This window comes from Ursus maritimus, unplaced genomic scaffold (genome assembly GCF_017311325.1).
Source record: "Ursus maritimus isolate PB19 unplaced genomic scaffold, ASM1731132v1 scaffold_29, whole genome shotgun sequence".
NCBI classification, from domain to species: domain Eukaryota; kingdom Metazoa; phylum Chordata; class Mammalia; order Carnivora; family Ursidae; genus Ursus; species Ursus maritimus.
In genome coordinates this window covers 17,746,649-17,767,390 of record NW_024425452.1, presented here as the reverse complement: position 1 = coordinate 17,767,390, position 20,742 = coordinate 17,746,649, and the positions used below count along the sequence as shown (strand labels likewise).

Genomic DNA, 20,742 nt, shown 5'->3' with positions numbered 1-20,742 from the left:
GGAATCCAAGAGCATATTTTTCTTACATCTGTTATTAAATGGCACTATATTTCAATTCCTGTCAGTCAAGATTGTCCTTTTTTCTGCTTCAGACACTGTTTACAAAGATGAAAATATATGTATTAGCTTCATGTCATGGTTGATGCTGCATTTGAAACTTATGTAAGGAAATCATGAAAACTTTATTAAAAATCTAAGCTTTACATTCTCAGACTTAGATTAACCTAAAGGCATTTATCGGATGAAAAGCATAAACTTATTTATTAGTGTTCAGTTGGTGTAATGAAGTGGTAAAGTATGTTTCATTTATTTACATTTGCATAAAATACAAGTGATGTTCTCGTACTTTGTACCTCCTTTAAGAGTTATGTCTGATGTAAACATTAACTAAGACTTCTAGCTGATTCTCTGCTGAGAGGAGCTTTTAGTAAAAAACGCCCACTTAATACACAATGTAAAAAAATAAATTTAGATATCAACAACCAATTAGCTTTTCATATGTGAAAAGCCGAATTTTCAGTTAACAGGGTATCTCTATCTCTTTAGAGGTTAATAATTTTAATAATCTCAAATAATATAAAATTTAAAACAAAATGATAATTTCAAAATTATCTTCATTGATTGTAGATATTTGATTTTGGAAAGAGATTTTAAAGAAAAAACCCTTGGCACCTGTTTATCCATTGCTGTTAAGTATTTCATACCTTAAAGTGAGTGTTTTGATACATAAAAGTTATCATTATTATATTAAGCACAACTTAATCACAGCCTGAATTCATCTTGATATAGTTATAATCCTCACAAATATGTTTTTAAAAAGCCTGGTCAGGGGCGCCTGGGTGGCTCAGTCGTTAAGCGTCTGCCTTCGGCTCAGGGAGTGATCCCAGGGTCCTGGGATCGAGTCCCGCATCGGGCTCCCTGCTCCACTGGGAAGCCTGCTTCTCCCTCTCCCACTCCCCCTGCTTGTGTTCCCTCTCTCACTGGCTGTCTCGCTCTCTGTCAAATAAATAAAATCTTTAAAAAAATAAAAAATAAAAAGCCTGGTCATCCACAATATAACGTTAAAGCGTATTCAAACAATAAAAGATAATATTACCTTCACTTTCCTTTTAGGGAGATAAAAGTATAAAATTTCCCTAATATACTTCTTCTGTAGTCCCTTCACAAATGTTAGGTCCTAAAAGGTTGCCTTGATCTATGATACATGGCTGGGGTGGCAGGTGAGGGCTGGCGGCAATGGCAGCACAGATGAGGGAAGGAGGGCCCTAGACATGGTTAAACAGGCATTAAATAGCCAAGGTGAATTCATTTATGATCTTCATTCCATTTATGAGCTCAGTTTCTTAGAAGAACTGTTCACTAATTGTCAACTTCTAACACATACTTACCCTAATGCCAGTATGTACTCATGACCCATGACTACAGCCATGACTACAGCCATGACCCATATTCTAGTCTACTAAAATAAAGGTTTGCATGACAAAATCTGCTAATACGGTTACAAGAGCAATTTTAGCTTCCAGGGACACAGAGGGGGAAAAGAAAAACACCTTTTTGGGGGTCAGTTCTTCACAAGACAAGAACATACCAGCAAAACTGTGTTAAAATAAGCTTTCCTTGGCAGAAGCTATTCTCTTTGCTCTTAGAGTTGGCAACTTTACCAGTGATATTATAGATCACAGCTTTGGCTTTCCTAATCATTTTTAGATACTTCTTATTCCAATGTAGCCCTTCACTGTAACACTGCTTACTCTAGGACACTCTGTGACACAAGGAGCAAGAGAAACTTCTTCCATAATCCTGTAAGAGAATTTGTGTCCACTTACAGGCCACAAAGTATATTCAGAGTGTTATATATTTTTAAAACAATATCAGTTATGTTTCATTGTTCTAGTTTCTTATGGTACAAAAATTTAGATGATCCAGTCCACATTTAATTTTTTTATATAACCTCAAAGTTTGCAAATTCTGCTTCTCTCTTTAGACTTTAAATACTATTCATGTTAGAAAATATGTGAATAGGGGCGCCTGGGTGGCACAGCGGTTGAGCGTCTGCCTTCGGCTCAGGGCGTGATCCCGGCGTTACGGGATCGAGCCCCACATCAGGCTCCTCCGCTAGGAGCCTGCTTCTTCCTCTCCCACTCCCCCCGCTTGTGTTCCCTCTCTCGCTGGCTGTCTCTATCTCTGTCAAATAAATAAATAAAATCTTTAAAAAAAAGAAAAAAAGAAAAAAAAAAAGAAAATATGTGAATAAAGTGAATTTCTTCCTTTTGTTGGGAATCTTTTTAAATTTGCACATCATTACAGGAAAAAGATGTTTTATTTCTTGCTTTCAGCCTCAAGCTAGTATTTGAGAAATACTCTGAGTCATTGCACCCCACAACTACACAAAGGTGATTTCTTAATTCAACAATTGTTTATTTAGCATCTACTTATGTGCCAGGTACTGTGCTAGGTGCAGGAGATAAACTGTTGGGCCAAATCAGACACAGACCCTATTCTCATGAAGTTTACAAGCTACTGGATGAGGCAGCTGTTAATCAAATAATCACAGATTAAATCCGCTAGAAATTCTCTATGAGGAAAATCATTAAGAGAACCATTCTTTGCATGGACTCATATAGTTTTCTCAAGTGGAGACCATAGGTGTAGCACTGTAGAACTGCTAGGTCTCCCAACGGTCCTAGAACGATGGTCTGAAGTGGACCACAAGGGTGAGTAGAAGAAAAGGACACTATTTGTGGGAGGGAGGTGAGGTAGTGTGGCACTGCCCACGGAGAAAAGGAAGCAAGAGTAGCATGTGCCAAGAAATCTCCTTGGATAAGAAAAGAAATTTTTATTGGTTGTGAAATGTTAGGGAGAAGGGAAAATGCTGTCTTGAGGAAGATATGTCCGTACTTTGCTAACCTCTTGAAATAGTCTTAGATTGAAGGGCTGCATTCTTTTCCTAGGCACATAGAGTTGCATTTACTCTTCCTCTGAATGCCTCACTGCAACTTCATATACATCCTGGATCATATTTGTTTGCAGATGACTACATAATTTTAAAATGAGATAAATATTGTGACGGAGAGAATCATGGTGCAATTAAAGTACTTACTAATAGAAACAAACCTGACCAGCTCTGGGGAATCAAGGAACACTTCTCTGAGGAAGTGGCATTTGATCTCAGACTCAAAAGATAGTAGGCGTTGCCTAGATGAGGTGGAATGGGGACGAAGAGGAGTGTTCCAAGAAAAAGAAAACAACATGCACAATGGTTCTGAGGCAAGAACAAGGTCAGTGTTCCTGGAGTAAAGAGAGTTGAGGAAGAGAGGGAGAATACACTCCAGGTAAAGCTAGAGAAAGGGGCTGGGAACGTGCAGAGCCTCTCTATAGATGTTAAGTGATTTTAGGCTCAACAACAGTGAATGCCATTAAAAGGCAGTATAATGACCAGATCTTTTCATTTGAAAAGATCATTTTAGCTTCAGTGTAGATTCTAAAATCAATCAGAAAGGAAGCGTGAAGAGGCTCTAGCAATAGATGAAGCTAGATAGGACAGTAAAATTAATGAAGGTGGCATAAGCAGACAGAATAAGAGGTTTATGGTGAGCCAAAATGTTACTAAATCTGTTTCATTAGAGAACTATCTTTGATAGACTGATTATTGTGGAACAGAAAATATATGGAATCAGGGATCAAATCCAAATTTTTGGTTTGAAGAACTGGAGGACGAGAGAGTTGACTCGCTGAGTTTGGAAAGACCGAAGGTGCCAGGTGTATGAGAGGAACTGAGGTATGAACTTTGGCATTTGATGCGCCTTCACAACATCCAAGCAGAGATCTCCACTAGGGATTTGTGTAGTTGTAGACAGAACTTGATGCCAAAGACGTGGCTGAAACTTTGGAGAGCATACAATATAAGAAGAGGTGTTCACAGCCCCAGTATTAACTGCTCTTAATTCTCTTGCTTACTTCCTCAATCTCTGTCAAAAACAGAATCAGCAGCTTGGAGTAAAACATCTAAGTTACCTATTTTTACACATTCATCCTTAACCATATAAAATCATTAAAGGAAAACCTCCCTTAAGTACCACAATACATTCAGTTTATGTGGCCAATTCCTGAATAATATGTGTATGAATACATACATATATATTTTTTACCTGTAAACGGAAACAAAATTCTCTAACATTATTGTGATCAAAACTATTGCTTTTCTCCCCCCAAACCAAAACTTACTCAAATAGCCAAAAAGGGCAAGAGTTTTTAATGGAGCAACATTTTAATCTTAATTAACTGGTTTTCTTTCTAAACAGGTGATTTTTTATGTATCTCCTTAGTAAATGGTTCTGTTCAACTTTGCTACAACCTTGGTGACAGAACTATCTCCTAGAAACTCTCCAAAAAGTAACGACTAATGGAAGTACTTGGCATGTGATTAAAGCAGGAAGAGTTGGTGCAGAAGGCTACCTGGATCTAGATGGGATAAACGAACAGAAAAAGACAATGTTAAAATGAGCTCCCTGGACACAAATACTGAATTCTATACTGGAGGACTGTCATCCTTACATCTTGTAAATCCGATGTCAAGAGCAAATGAACCTACAGGTTTTCATGGTTGTGTCCGAGAAGTTATTATAAATAATCAAGAATTACAATTAACCGAATTAGGAGCAAAAGGCGGCTCAAATGTAGGTGGCTCAAATGTAGGGACACCCTGTGGATACGATGTGTGCAGAAATAGGGGTAAATGTAGAGTAAATGGCACAACTTTTTCTTGCATGTTTGCCACACTGGGCTGGAAATACATGTGACCAGTCTGTGTATTGTTTGAATAATCTTTGTCTTCGCCAATTTCTATGTACACCTGATCAGTCATTATCCTACAGTTGTTTGTGTGCTTTAGGTTGGGTGGGAAAGTATTGTGAAAACAAAACTTCATTTTCAGCTGCAAAATTTATGGGTAATTCTTACATTAAATACATTGATCCAGATTACAAGAAAAGAAACTTTCAGTTCACTACTATATACTTAAATTTCAGTACTACTGAGACAGAAGGCTTACTTGTATGGATAGGAAAAGCTCAAAATGCAGAAAATGATTTTCTGGCAATTGGTCTCCATAATCAGTCCTTGAAAATAGCAGTTAACTTAGGAGAAAGCCTTTCTGTGCCTATGACCTATAACAATGGCACATTCTATCATAATAAATGGCACCTTGTAAGAGAAATTCAAAATCAGACTCTTATTAAGGCCTACCTAGATGACAGTCTAATTCTGAGGATATTGACCCATACAAGAAATTTGTTGTTCTAAACTGTGATGGCATTAGTTATCTAGGGGGATTTGAATATGGCCAAAAGTAAATAAAGTGACTCAAGAGATTTTTAAAAGAGATTTTGTTGGCAAAATTAAAATGTATTTTTTCAGGATTCAAAAAAAAATGAGCTAATTAAATCAGAGGGATATAATGTTTTTAATGGAGATGAACAAAATTAATTATACAAACTAGTACTTGTGATTTTAATTTACAAAATATATGTGTAAGTGGTTATTTTGGTAGTCATTTCTTTGGCACATTGTAGTCTAAATGCTAACACATCCTTTTTTATGAGTTTAGAAAATATAGCTGAAGAAAAGATTTTGGTTGTTTTCCTACATCCAATATATCTGTAAATATGTTGATTCCAAAGTTTTCATTCCATTTAGTGTTTACACATCTCTGAATAAATTTTAAATAAAATTTAGGTGGGATAAATGATACAAAGAAAAATAAAAAAAGCAAATTACCATAGGAAAAATAAAAATTATAAAAAATATATAACCATATTCTATTGCATGGCTCAGCTATGAATACTTACATGATTGCAATAATGTGAAATTTAAATATGGACTTAAACCAAAAGTTTTTACATGAATGTGGAAAGGCAGAGGTGGAGGAAAGGAGTTGGCTGGTGAGGGTTAAACACTTACCTTCCACAGTAAGACATTAATAGTTACAGTTTTTGCAACCTTTTTTTTTATATAACATGTCACAAATATGAAGGCAAATATCTTAAGAAATGGCTAAAAGAATCAAAAATAGTTACCTCTGGAGAGAAGAGTAGGGCAAACACTGTTGGGTTTTGTTATAAACCTTATAGACTTACTTGACTTTTGAAACCATATAGTTCTATAACTGATCAAATATAAAAACTAAACTTTATTTACACTTAACTTTTCAAGTCTACAGGTCTCAAAATTGGGCATAAAGCAGGTTCTGAATAATGCCATTGGAAAGTTACCATACTGATTCTATCTGTACCATTAAAAGCATTAACTTGTGGAAGTCCATTTTACCCAACCACCAGTTATTGATAAAATTGTGAATAGAATTTTCTCTCCCCATCCCACTCCACCACTTCAGATGGGGAAAGTAGTTATTGCTGCTGTTGTTATTTAGCTTTTTTAGAGTTTAATATTTATGACAATTTGGCCACCAAGAAAGCAACTGACACCACCACTGACACAATGCACTAACAGGGAGGACTATGTGGAGAAAAAAAAAAATTATCTTGGTAATAAGCAACTTGTGACGTTTGAAAGGAAAAATATGTAATTTTCTTATTAAATGGCAGAAAGAGTTTACGAATAAAAGGACTGGTGCATAGTTAACTTCTCAATGCTATCAAGCAGAATCTGCCTGTGCAGGTTCCAGTCTGTACAAAGAAACCAGGTAATTTATCATTTTGAAAGCTTTTAGATTTTTTTTGGGGGGGGAGCTTGTTTTTGCCACATCATTGCAATCAGAAAGCTGTAGATGCCCTTGGAGGGCCCCAGAACTAAAGTTAAGAACTTTGGCACCATTCGATGGGACACAAATTGTCCCCACGTATATTGACATTAGAAAACGTGTGTGAACCGTATAATGTAAAACTGCAGAATGTCTACATATTGGTTCAAAGTCGTGGTTTTTTTTTTTTTTTTTAACAGAAACCATGCAAGAAAACTCTGTCCAATATTTGCTGAAAAACTGTGACCTAAATTTGTTTTGGTCCATACCATTTAACTTTGGTGATATTAAAATCATAATAGCTCTTAAATTGTTTTGATGGCTGATAATTAGACCTAACTTTAAAGATACACATCTTACGTATAAAGGTAAGGAAGCTGTTCTATGTAAGGCTACCAAAGCGTCAATGGGCCACACCCCCATCACAGTAGGCCACGTTCTCTCATAATAAATGCAGAGTACCCATCCTTAAAGCAGCACTTCAAAACGTTTCAGGGTACCCCTGAAAGCCCATAAATTTTCTGGGGATACACAGAATACTTCTTTTCTCAACGACAATTCCAATGTGAAGTCAGATTTTCTTCATGTATTTCAAACAAAATGACATATCTTAAAACACTGAATGCAGAAGCATATAAGAGAATCCAGCTGTCTTAAGACTTTGGAGATGTTGAAAAATGAAAACAATGACATTCTTACTAAGTTTAGTAGAAGTTATTTTTCATACAAATGTTATATTAACATAATAGGATCACTGTTAAACACTTTAAAAATTGTAACCTTTAATTTCTAAATTGCTAAATGATATAATCCATAAATATTTAGGGTTCTCAGTAATCTTTTAGAGTGAAGGAGTCCTGAAACCAAAGTTTGAGAATTACTGCTTTAGAGCTGCTTCTGACAACTGCAATTTTATATTAAGATGTGGGCACTTGTCCTACACTATACTGCAAGCTCCAAGAGACTGGAGGCTAGCTAATGGTACCCCTCACCACTGAATTCCAAGAATTTCGCACAAAGAAAGAACTTAAAACTGCTACCTAGCAATTTCCTATAAGACTAAATGACTCAGTGAAAATAATTTTTTAACTTTTAAATCTAAAATTTCATGAAGTGAATAATCACCATTATTTATTTTTGCTATCTTTGGGATGACACTGTTGAAGATTTCCTGTGATATGCTTTTCCAACCCCAAAAAAATTGATACAGAAACCCTTTAAGGTAACTTGACTATAAAAGTTACAATGCTTCTGAAACAGTGTTGAATGTAAACGTTTTAAAATAAAGGTGAAATATCTACTAAGCCAGGTGATGGCAATGTTTACCTTTTTATTTATTCTTTATTTTTATTTTTTAATTTATTTGACAGAGCACAAGCAGGGTAAGCAGCAGGGAGGGAGAGGGAGAGGGAGAGGGAGAAGCAGGCCCCCTGATGAGCTGGGAATCCAAGGCCACTAGATCCCAGGACTCTGGAATCATGACCTGAGCCGAAGGCAAAGGCAAATGTTTAACCGACTGAGCCACCGAGGTGCCCCATTGTTTACCTTTTTAAAGATTTTTTTTTCAAGATTTATTTATTAGTGTGTGAAAGCCTAAGCTGGGGGAGGGGCAGAGAAAGAGAATCCCAGCAGTCTTCCCGCTGAGTGTAGGCCTACTGTGAGGTTCAATGTGGGGCTCGATCTCTCTCAAGAGATCATGACCTGAGCCAAAACCATGAGTCCAACGCTTAACCAACTGAGCCAGCCAGGCACCCCTTAAACATTCCTTTTAAAGAAGTTGCTGCAAAAAAAAAATCATTACTTTGCGGAGTATAGTATTCTTTTTTAAAATAAGGAGTATTTTAAAAATACGGCTTGGGCAGATATATCCATACACACTGAACTATTTCACAGAAAAAGCAAAGGTATTTGGGGATATTCATAGTTCTACTGCACTGCCTTTTCTTCAAAGATATTCTGTTGGGAGTTTCCCCCCATGACTCTGTTCTGAATCTATAAAGTAGATTCATGTTTTCAAGACACTTCTAAGCTATTAACCTAGTATTTCTTGATCTATACATGAATTACTGAAATTCTTTATGAAGTAGGAATCAAAGAATCAGGGCTGGCACCTTTTTAAAAGAAGTAACCAATTCTATTGGGAGACAAAAGTCAATAGTTGATTATGTATATTGCCCTTTGTTGTCACTAGTTGCTAAGTGGTAACCTGACCAATGTTTTAAGGGATCTGAGACTGCAACAGTGCAACTGGTAATATTTAAATGCTAAAATTAAGTAAACTATTTGCTTTAATAAAATCTGATTTGTTAGCTCTCATAATGCATTTAAACTGAATTCACATCCATCTCTAAAAACACAGCTACTGGGACGCCTGGTGGTGGAGGGTAACTCAGTAGGTTAAGCATCTGCCTATGGCTTAAGTCATGATCCCAGGATCCTGAATTGAGCCCTGCACTGCAGGGGGGGGGGGGGGGGGGGGAGAGACAGCTCTGATCAACAGGGAGCCTGCTTCTCCCTCTCCTCTGCCTGCTGCTCCCCCTGCTTATGCTCTCTCACTTTGTCAAATAAATAAGATCTTTTAAAAAAAAAAAGCTACTATTAAAAACTAAAAACGTGATTGTAAATTTACCAGTTAACTAGTTTTCTATGTTAACACCTATACATAAACCTGTGTTAACAGCCAAGTGGCTAAACTGTCAACTCCATTTTCTTCTCTAGAGTTTGTATTTTTCTTAACTTAAACATATTTACTATGGTCTGAGATCTGTTAAAACTCCAAAAACTTAGTTCACCCACACATAAGCTAGAATTATCAAGTCAAGAATCATGGTAAGTAGAATGGCCCCTCAAAGTTGTCTACATCCTAATCCCTGGAACCTGTAAATAGGTAAAAAGGGAACTGAGGTCACAGATGGCATTTTAGGTTGCTTATCAGTGGACCTTAAAATATGAAGGTTATCCTGGATTATCTGGGTGGGCCCAATGTAATCACAATGGCCCTTCAAAGTGGAAGAGGGAATCAAAGGATCAGAAATGGCAACACAAGAAAGGCTGGGTCCCATGTTGTTGGCTTTGAAGATGATGCAAGGGACCATGACGCAGGGCAAGTGTGTGGCCTCTAGAAGCTGGAAAAGGCAAGGGGAATGGATTTTCCCCTAAGACTTCCAGAAAAGAAATGCACTCTTCTGACACCCTAATCTCACCCTGCTAAGATCTGCTTCAGACTTCTGATCTACGGAAATGTACAATAAATTTAAGCCACTAAATTTTGAATAATTTGTCACAGCAGCAATAGAAAATAAGCAACAGAAAATAAGACTTGAGAATTGGGATTTGAAATGGATATAAACTTTGCAAATCTACACAAGGGAACCACAGATTTTTGTGTCTTCCTGCTCACTTTGAGGAGTTGGATTGAATGTTCAATAAAGGGTTTCAGACAGGGTGGTGGAATAGGGAGGAAAGGGAATATGGAAGAGATCTACAGTAATCAGGCTTTTGTCTTTCTCTCCTGTTCCCAATTCTCATACAACTGGCATGCACATAATCCTTGGAGAAAACTAGAACTGAGCTAGAATTCAGTTCTGCCAATAGCAGTCTAACCTTGGGCAAATTTTTAAATTTTTCTAGGTTTCCTCAAGAGACTTCTAAGGTAGTCTTCTTCACCTCTCAGTCAATATGCCTATACTTCCCCACTCTCCACAATATTTCCATCAACAAGGGGTCAAAAAACTTGGTTGTAACACTTAGCTCTGTAATCCCAGGAGATGGCCACCACTACTAATAGGAGCGTCTACAAGAATGTATCATGTTCTAATGAGATACAAAGAAAGAACTTTAAAGCAAGCATCGCAACAATATATACAAGAAACTTACTAAGAAGCAATCAAAAACTAACTTAAAGGCTTTCTTCCATTGATTAACCCATTCTTCTCTACTTGTACCTTGTAAAAAAAAAAAAAAAAAAATCCAGTGTCTGCTCAACCCCACAACCAGATAAATCAGAGAAAGCAGATTTACTAACAACATACATACTTGAAATCAAAAAGCTAACTTTTTGGTTTGAGGTGGGTTTTTGTTTGGTTGGTTGTTTTTTTTTTTTTTGTAAAACCCTGAAAACAATTTCTTCATAATGGTGCAAAAGATGCCTTTAGGTTTTGTTTACAAACTAACAAGTTAATTTCCAAAAGAAAAGTAAGCCAAAATTAAACAAACTTTATTTAAATACAAGTCCTCTGTTTCAGAACTTTTATGATGATTAATTGCAGAGGATAAGGATGACAAAAAAGGGCTGCAAATTATTGCAAATTAGACAAAATATTTGGTTTTGAATTTACAACCTTTTCTCTTCAGTGAGACTAGCAAAGCTGATTTAATTTCCAAAGTTATTTTTAACTATAATCTTGGGACTTCTTAAGACAACTTTATCTTTTTAATTTTGTGAAGTCATTTATATTTTTCTTCATTAATATAGAGGAGTAAAAATACTATTTTTTCCCTCTCTTTTTTGGTCTCAAGTGCTAGTATCTTTTGATAGCTATTGCTTTAAATTATAGCAATCAATACAGTAGGTAATTTAGGGTGTAAATAAATTTAAATTTGGATTAACAATAGCCTCCATGTGCTTTCTATTTCAAGCAAAACCAGCATACAGAACTGTAGTTATCCCCCCCGCCGCCACCTCCACCAACAAATTAGAGTTAATTACACATTTTACAAAGAGATTCACACCACGTTTCTCTTAAATAAAAGTTCTGTAAAATGATTAGTCTGTACCAAATTTTGATGGTATACAAGTTTTCAGAAACATAACTATATAATGGGTTATAGCTACACACTTTTTCATTGGTAGTTCTCAATTTTAACCTCTTTAGAACTACATGATTTATCTCAATAGCTTGTAATCTATGACACAGAAATTGTTTTTCCCCCTCATCAACTGCCTGACATAGAGAGCTATTACCTGTATGTTCTTGGCGGAGAAAGAGTTTAGTATCTGATAATTAAAGCTTCAAAGAAGAAATACTTTTACTACTGAATTTCAAATCACACACACAAAATAGGTGAGAAATTCTTTTATCATATTTAGAATCAAAATATCCCTTAAAATATTTACATTTTACAGTAAAAAGGATAGCAAAACACAAGATCATGTACAAGCTTAAGTATTCAAGTTTCCAAAGAGCCAAAAATGAAAAGGAAAAAAAATGGCCTACCACAAAGTTGTAGTATATGGTAATAAATGCCTTCAATGAGTGCAGATTAAAGCAATAAAAGTACTCCTTGGGCATCTGATTCTTAGTCAAAACCTGCTCAACTAAATGATTAATATAATCTGATTATGAAGTTGCTTGACTTTCTGTTGCTCCTCTACAGTTTCTTTAAAAACAGTGCAATTTAAAACAAACTTACAGAGCACACATTACTCTCAAATTAGTCATTATATAAAGGACATTCACTAGAGGCAGTAAATATATTCCATAGTTAACCATATTTACCAAGTAAGGAATAAAACTAAAATTTCTAAGCCTTTATTGCGTATTAATAAAACAAATCTTTGAATATACAGCAATGTAAAACTTTTAAAAATATTAAATTCCTATAACTAGGGACAGTTGGTATGAAGAAGGGATGATGGGCACTGGTACAGAGAGCGCCCTGCACCAACACACAGATTTTATTGTTCTGCAAACCACCAATATTAAAAATTTAAAAGATGGCACAATCCTAGCAGGCAATCATAAAGTTTTTAAGATACAACATTTCAGTTATTTAAATGTAATCTTGAAGCAGCCTGCAAATTTTACCTTTTGCTTTTAGCTCTGTCAGTGTGGTCCCTATCTTTGTGGTACCTATCTCTGTCCTTTTCGCCTTCTCTATGTTTACTTTTCTCTCGTTCTTTGTCCTTTTCATGGTCTTCACTTTTAGGTTTATCTGGTTTCTTGTCTACATTCCTACTATCCCGGCTTGCTTTTCCATCTGCTCCTCGATCACCATGTGATAACCGTGCCCTCTCTTTATCTTTGTGCCCTTCCTCCCTGCTTTTTCTGTCTCTGTCCTTGTCTTGGGTTCTGTCTCTGCGTCTATGCCTTTCAGATTCTTGCTCCCATTCCTTTTCGTGTCGCTCTCTTTTCAAATGGTGTGAATCACTATAAAACCTCTGTCGATCTCCTTTACCCCTATTAAATGGCCTATCCAGTTGCTGTTGATCTGGCCTACCCCAAGGGTCACTATGGCGCCTTTCTGGTCTTCGAATGTCTTTAACCTGGTAAAAATTTTGTGGGCCTATATACCTTGATGTTTGTGAAAGGGGACCCATCATACGTTGTGGCTGGCCTGTCAGATGAACAACAGGTGGCCAGGGAACCATGGGATTTTGAGCAAAGCCAAAGCCTGGAGGGGGAAGTAAAGGGGGTGGTAAATGTGGTGGAAATCCAAACATGCTTTGTGGGGGAAAATTAGGAGGCCCTGGAAATGGAAATCCAGGGGGGCTGGACTTGAGATGCTGAAGGTTGGGCTGCTGTGGCCTCATGGGTGAAAAGTGTGCACTTGTTCTGGGGCTGGTGCTTCTGGAAGTAAAGCTGATGCTTTTAGAAGGAAATTCTGATTGACATGTGTTTCCAACTTCAAAATGAGATGATGCTGCTGTCGATCCTCTTCGAAATGGGTGCACAGTTTCAATATTTTGCATTAAAATATCCTCCTGTAAGGGTTTTGCTTGTTCTGTTTGAGAAGTGTGTACGTTTTCTACTGACGGTGAGTTTTGTGCAACCCCTGAATTATCACCCTGCTGAACACACGAGTTTTTCTCTACAGAAGACAACTTTTCCTCTACATTGATTTGTTCTGTTAAGTGCTCCTTGTGTGACAGACTAGGCAGGGTATGTTTCTCTCCATTCCGGCAATTATCTCCATCTTTGCTTTCTGAAGCAGTTATCTGCTGACTTCGTCCTGCTGCTTGTCTAGGATCCCGTTTCAGGTTGATAAACTGTGGGGACCTTGTTGTATTAGCAACAAGGTTTTCACTGCAACTGACATTACTGTCTATGTTTCCTTTTCCTACATTAGACCTGCACGGAGAACTAGTATTTGAAGTCCGATTATCTTGCAAATTATTCTCTTGATCTGGCAGCAGCTGTCTTTTTAATGTTCTCTCTTTATTCTCCACAGTTTCCTCCTGTTTTGACTGAATTGATAAATTTGTTAAGAATGCTTCTGTAGAAACATCTGGTGGCTTACCTCTGAGGCTAAGACTTGTCAAAGGTCCAGGAGAAATGGAAGATGACCCCATTATTGATGTTTCTTCTCCTACTACTGAATTACCTGTAGATTCTGAAAGGTCATCTACTTTAACCTTCACCTCCTTGGCTTCGCCATCAGTTGCTTCCACTTTATCTATTTTCTCTGCTTTGGGGTCGGCTTGCTCATTTATAAATGGAATTTCTTTGAGAGTGCTCTGTTCTATCACTGACTGATCCTGTTCATATACCTGACCAGTAGTGCCCAAAAGGCTCTGAAGTATATCGTCCACAGGAAGAGGTTTATTTGCTAATTCCAGAGTAGATGGCTGATTTTCCCAGCCAATCAATACCCCAGGAAGGAATCTTAAAGGTTTTGGTGGCTCCTGTTTGGTGACTTCCACTAAAGGTTCAATTACTGTCGGAAGGTCTTCCTGAAGAGTTTGCTGAGGCTTATTTCTCTGCTTATGTAATACAGTTGTAAAAGAATTAAAAAAGTCATTTTCTTCCTCTGGTGTTTCTTCTGTGGAAACGTCTATTTTACTTTTTTTATCAGGTGGCAAAGCCATTGGTACACTTTCAGAAGTCTCAGCTGTATGACTAGTACTAGCACTAGCACTATGTTGCCGCTTCAGTTTTTGACGGATAATTAAGCCCAACAACAGATTAGGTCTATGCAGTTCCAGCCCTGTATCAAATAAAAAAACATCAATTAATAGTCATTTTTCAGGGCACCTGGGTGGCTCAGTCGGTTAAGTGTCTGCCTTTGGCTCAGATCATGATCCCAGGGTTCTGGGACAGAGCCCCACGTTGGGCTCCCTGCTCAGCAGGGAGTCTGCTTCTCCCTCTCCTTCTGCCTGCCACCAACCCCCTCCGGTCCCACTTGTGTGCGTGTGCACACTCTCTCTCTCTGTTAAATAAATTTTTTAAAAAATCTTTAAAAAATATAAATAAATAAAAATAGTCATTTTCAATCATTACAATGAAGGTTACATTTTTGCATCTAGCTTATTACAGCCTATTAAATGGGTGCCTGCCCTGTCAAGTCAGCTCTAGAGGGCTGGATCCTGAGAAGGAAAGCAGAGTCCATTTTGTCACTCTGGTCTCACCTCCCGCTTTATTTTATTCATACTCTATTATTAAAATGTATACCTACCAGGTCCATCAAAAGGCACAAGAGGGTGTGGAATTTTATCTGCAGCACCCAAAGGAATAAGGTACATATCTTTAACCTGCTTCATGTTGTTAGCAGCTACTCCATAGCGCTTTCTGCTACTGAAGTATGCAAACAGCAAAGTATAAGAAATTTGATCCTCTTCAGTTACGGGTGTAAAGCGAACCACACAAATTTCCTATTCAAGAAAATAATGAATGATTATTTAAAATAACCTAAAGAACAGCTTGGTTTTAAATATCATTTCTCAATTAGTAATAATCTAGTAAATTTTATAAGGATGATTACCAAATAACATGATTTACCAACTTAAATGCAGATAAAAATAGTAAAGGGAAGCAACTCTTAGGAAAAGATCTTTGCAGATCCACTAATAGATTTGTTTTATCTGAAAGTGTCCCATAAGACACTGAGTCCCCAGGTAATTAATTTGCTCAAGGTGACACAATTTTCAGTGATAGAGAACATATTTAAACCCAAGTCATTTGGTGTTTACACTATCTCCTTATTTATATGTTTATGTGTTTTTATATTTATATGTTATAACCTTCACAAAGGGCTGCCTGTGTTTTCAGCACACTGAAAATTAATATCACCTACCACCACCACCCTGCCATATACACACACACAAAAACACTCAAATCCACTGAAAAACCCATTTACAGGGACTGGATTTAGAAATAAAAGAGGCTGGGTGAAAGAATTCAAATACACAAAGGCCATAAATTTTGTAGAATCATCTGGCTTACTCAGGAACTTATTTGTGTGCCTCTGGGTTCTAGGTTATGTTTCCAATAGAAAAGAGAGTCCCAACGTAGTATTAATTTGGTAATGTAAAAAAAATGGATGCCTTTTCATGAAGGTACATAGTCAAAATGGAGAGAGCCAGAACTGCTACAAAGCCTAAATTGACGCAAGTTCCTAAAGAAAACTTACGAATGAGCTAAACTATGGCTCTACCTCTTATAAAAGGTCATCTGAACTATTTTTCAGAGGTAACAACTATTACCTCTATTTCAGTCAGTTCAGGAAGGAGGTATACTATAAAGTGTTAGGCAGAAATATATGGGTAGATGAAGAGTGATTCCCAAAATGTCCAAGGGTAATACCTTCCCAATTGCTTTCCCTTGACTTTTACTATTATGAGACGTGATAGCAAATAAATGTAACATTTTTATAGCGCTTCAAGATTTATTTGTATTCTAACACTGTATCAATTTAAATTCTAAAATCAATTATTGAAAAATATATATTCTTTTTACCTAGAGATCATCCACTTTGGATTATTTCTAATCTTACTAGACATGTCTAATCTTAAGAAAAAGATAAAAAATTAATGTTCACTTATTTAAGATTTATTTTTTTAATATCTGTAATATGCTAGGTACTATCATCCGTGGAGGGAAAAAAAATTTCTTCTAATGTAAATTTTCCTGTGTAGTATTGTTCTACAAGTTAAAGAAATGATAGAAAATATATATATATAGAGAAAAAATAATATTGTGATACAGGCTACTAATTATCACCAACTATCTATTCTCTTCCCTTCCTCCTATTACAAAAAGAAGCCTTTGAAGCTGGGCATATCACCATCCAACAGAGACAACATTTCCAGAGATTACATTTCCCAGCCTTCTTAGCAGCTTACATAAGGCTACATTACTAAAAAGTTCTTGCCAATGGAAGTTAGAGGAAGTGAAATGCTAACAGCAATTTTCACGTCTTGCTTTTAAAACAACTAGACTGGCATTCTTCATTTTTCCCACTTGAGGTTGATAAGTCAGCTCTGACCATGTTTGATAAGGGTAACACTCTTGGAAATAGCCAAATAATAAGATAAAAGGAGACTGGGCCCTGAATGATCTTGTAGAACCAGAGCCCAAGAACTACTCTGAACCACTGATATTTAAAAAAATAAACTTCTATATTCTTTGAGCCATTATACTTTTAGGGTCCTCTTGTTGCAGCAGCTTAGCCTATGCCCTAAGTAAACAAATGTCTATAATCAAAACAAGGCAAAATTTCAGGAGGAATCGCAATACTTAATTCTAAAACATTTCTTCCAAAACACTGACACAGAAATCACTAAGAAAGCATACCAGAAGGAAAGAAAAACCCACAAAAGGAATGCTGGGCTGTTCGGAGCCTTAGCAGATGGCTTTAGTTCAGTTTTGTCAGGCATACTATGTAAATTCAGAATTTGTATTGGCTCCTTCCCCCAGGGTACCCTGCATAAAGAACTCTCAGTGATTTACTTTTCAAATATTCTCTCATGCTGGTATAACTAAAGAAATTCTCCTTACCTTGGTTCCTGATGCTTTAATTTTTTCAACATAATCCCAAACTGTCTGAGGTGATATCCTGCCACCTACTTGAATACTATCTGGTAGATCCTACAATAAAAAATGAAAGTGAGCAACATATACAGAATATATTGTAACAGTCATAATTAATTTAAATTTAGCTCTAAGACTAATTTGAAATGGTAATAAAAAACAAGTAAATAAAAAGATTTGCATCACAGAACATAAAGTGCAGGGGCAGAAATCAGGCTTTACCTCAAATGTCAACTCCAAATAACTAGGGTGGGTACCCAAGATACAACTGAGATGGAATCTGAGGTCATGTCAGTTCTCAGCAGGAAAGACAGGAAGTAAAGGGGTAGTGGCAAGCATATGACACATTGACAATCCAGAAAAAATACAACAGACTTCAGAATATTAGAGATTGTTTTTCTTCTCCAACCTCCCCCTAGCCTGCCTCCCCTTCTGGTTGGTAGTGGGCAAGGATATCATTTAATCATTAACAGCTGGATTTCAGAAGTTAAGTTTAATTATAGAGCATATTTTTACACAGCAGAGAATAACATTGTAATAATGCAAATTCATTTTTTTAAATGGTAGAATCTTTCTGAAAATAGATGACTATATATAAAATCAGTTAACTGTGTAAATTGAAAATATTTAAAACTAATCAGTATATTTCTATTTTTCTAAGCTGGGAAAATTCATGAAAAGCATAATTAATTGATATTAAATTCAATTAAGTTTATTTAAATTATTAATTGCTTTAAATATTTACTTGGGATTTTGGTCCTAAACTAAAAATAAGCAGAAAGCAAAGGTAGAATTCAGGAAAGCTACCACATAAAAACTTGCTCAGAAAGGAGAATAGTTTTTGTTTAAGATCAAATTTCATTGTTTAGGACTTCTTTCCCATTTAAAAGAGCTCCTGTTACCACAGATTGATCAAAGACTACATTTCTAAACAGATTTGTTCAAAAAGAAGAACATCATGGGTCCATTTAATTTTCCTCTTATAAAATCAATGCTTCTAAAATATTTTTTTAGCAAACTATATGTAAAATAATTAGGTTGTTTATTAAGACATAATGGTAAACAAATACACTGATCAACATTAGTTCAGCCACATTACACATAAACTAATTTCAGGGTGGCTCAGTTGCTTATTTGGCTCAGGTCATGATCTCAGGGCCCTGGGATTGAGCCTGACATCAGGCTCTGTGCTCAACGGGGAGTCTCCTTCTTCCTCTCCCTCTGCCTGCCACTCTCCCTGCTTGTGCTCTCTCTCTCTCTCTCTAATAAATAATTATTTATTAAATATTTTTTAAAATTTTTAAAAATGTGCTCTAATAATTAAGTAAATATCTTTAAAAAATTAAAATTAAAAAAATTTAATTTCAGCTGAATACAAAAAAAAGTAAAGTTTATGTTAGTCTTAGAAAAAAAAAACCAGGCATATATATGATTTAGGCTTTTGGAAAAAAAAAATTTTTTTTTAATTTTTGCCTTCATGGTCAGCAGACTGAGAATGAATGGGAAAAGTTAATGTTAGATATGAACGTAACAGAAAAATATAATCTCAACAAAAATACAGTACACGTGTACTGATTTATTTTCCTTCTGCATAAACACAGAAATATACAACTTTCTTCAAAATAATTTAAAAATGTCATATTTTCTCATTTATAATACAATAGTATAGTTGCTTATTTTCCATATGCATAAGAGTTCCTTCCAATTCCTTCACATATAAAACCTGCAGCAACTACAGTCATTGGTCTCATGAGACCGTCAACTTGCTGTAACATTTCAACTATAACCTGCATCTCATTCACAGAAAGAGGCATTAAGAACTGTACTCATACAGCTGGGGAAACATAAACAACAGGAGAATGAGAACTGTTAACAAGGAAAAATCTTCCTGACAGGCTAACACTGAAGACCATACTAAGCAGGTCAATCTTTTATCAAGTCTACATTTAAGGAAAAACTTAAGCTATCCATGCAGACTCCCATTAATTTTTAATTCTCTGACATAGTAAAACACATCTTAGAGTATAGGACATGTGGGTTTAAAACTTTCAGAACACAGTTATCTATAGTTCAAAAACTCCATTTGTGAACTCACAGTTCCATTAACTGAATAGTTTAAGGATTACTGTCAATATTTTTCTTATGAATGAAAATAATTTTACCATTTAATACTTTTATTATTTATAATATTGTTTTCTCTTCTACTGCTTTTGAAACACATATGCCAATCCGAGTCCGAGCAGAAAAGGGCAGAGAAGTTCACAGTACCTCTGTCAAATACTCGGGGGAACCAGACACTGGGTAGGCTTTGGTAACAAATTTTGCCACAGAAGGCATGTTGATAAAACCTTTCCAGATGAAGTTCAATCGAGCCAGGAAGGTAGACTCAACTTCAACAGTTCCAGGCATCTCTGGACTAAAATAGGACATTAAAAATTTTCAGCCTTAAAAATCTGCTCATGAATAAATCCATTTTCTACTAAGTCATCAATTATTTCTATTTTAGCATGTAAATAAAGCCAAAATATGTAAAGACTATTGATTAAAGAGTTTAGACTTTCACTTTATAAAAAACTACATTCATATTTACATGGTCATGTTTTCAAAATCATCTTTCATGGATGGCTTAGATGAAGGTACAGAAAAGTACAAGCAATTTTTCTTCAATGACCTATGTCCTGCCTCTTGGGACCAACATAATTAAATGGAATTTTAAAGTCAAGTTCCCACATACAGACTCAAATCTAAATTAATTTTGAGTCGTCTTATTCTTCTATCTCAATTAGTTTAATGTTTAAAAAGGTACAGTTACTTTCTCAAAAGAAAGGTTTCTAAGAAATAGGTTACCTTTTTGTTTTATACCTCCAAGTATAATCTGGCAAATATCTATAATGATTATTATAGAAATTGTAGCTAAGAGAAAATTACCGTGGAGCAGGAGAGAATGTTGACTTTGGAGACTCTTGTTTCTCCTCTTCAAAAAATTCAGAAGCCAAAATATTTGAGGTTGAAGACAGTGCATCTGCTATACTTTCTGCTTCATTATCTGAATGTTTACGAGATACTCCAACAACAACTTTAACTTTTTTTGGAGAAAGATCATCTACAGGTGGTGCCATTCGACCTAACACCAGATGACACAAACATAAACCATTTTTGTAAACTGAAATTTCTATAACTTCATCCATTCTGCTTCTAGAGTTACTATTTTCATTTGTTATATATGATAATAAAATA

At 35.9% G+C, this 20,742-nt stretch overlaps 2 protein-coding genes across 6 annotated transcripts in view; one reads left to right on the top strand and one right to left on the bottom strand.

The window, feature by feature from the left end:
- EYS (eyes shut homolog) overlaps positions 1-5,539 on the top strand; it is a 1,466,842-nt gene extending 1,461,303 nt beyond the window's left edge. Inside the window, 7 exon segments of the mRNA XM_008684895.2 lie at positions 4,302-4,370; positions 4,373-4,474; positions 4,477-4,765; positions 4,767-5,257; positions 5,260-5,340; positions 5,343-5,399; positions 5,402-5,539. Coding sequence (XP_008683117.2) covers positions 4,302-4,370; positions 4,373-4,474; positions 4,477-4,765; positions 4,767-5,257; positions 5,260-5,340; positions 5,343-5,399; positions 5,402-5,484 — 1,172 coding nt within the window. The 3' untranslated portion in view covers positions 5,485-5,539.
- A 5,418-nt stretch (positions 5,540-10,957) lies between these two features.
- PHF3 (PHD finger protein 3) overlaps positions 10,958-20,742 on the bottom strand; it is an 85,132-nt gene continuing 75,347 nt past the window's right edge. For all 5 annotated transcript variants that reach the window (XM_040643602.1, XM_040643604.1, XM_040643603.1 and 2 more), the window contains 5 exons: positions 20,434-20,629; positions 19,774-19,921; positions 17,473-17,562; positions 15,152-15,347; positions 10,958-14,683 (listed from right to left, as the gene is read on the bottom strand). In XM_040643602.1, the coding sequence (XP_040499536.1) occupies positions 12,561-14,683; positions 15,152-15,347; positions 17,473-17,562; positions 19,774-19,921; positions 20,434-20,629 (2,753 nt within the window). In that variant the 3' untranslated portion in view covers positions 10,958-12,560. The remainder of the gene's footprint in view (positions 14,684-15,151; positions 15,348-17,472; positions 17,563-19,773; positions 19,922-20,433; positions 20,630-20,742) is intronic.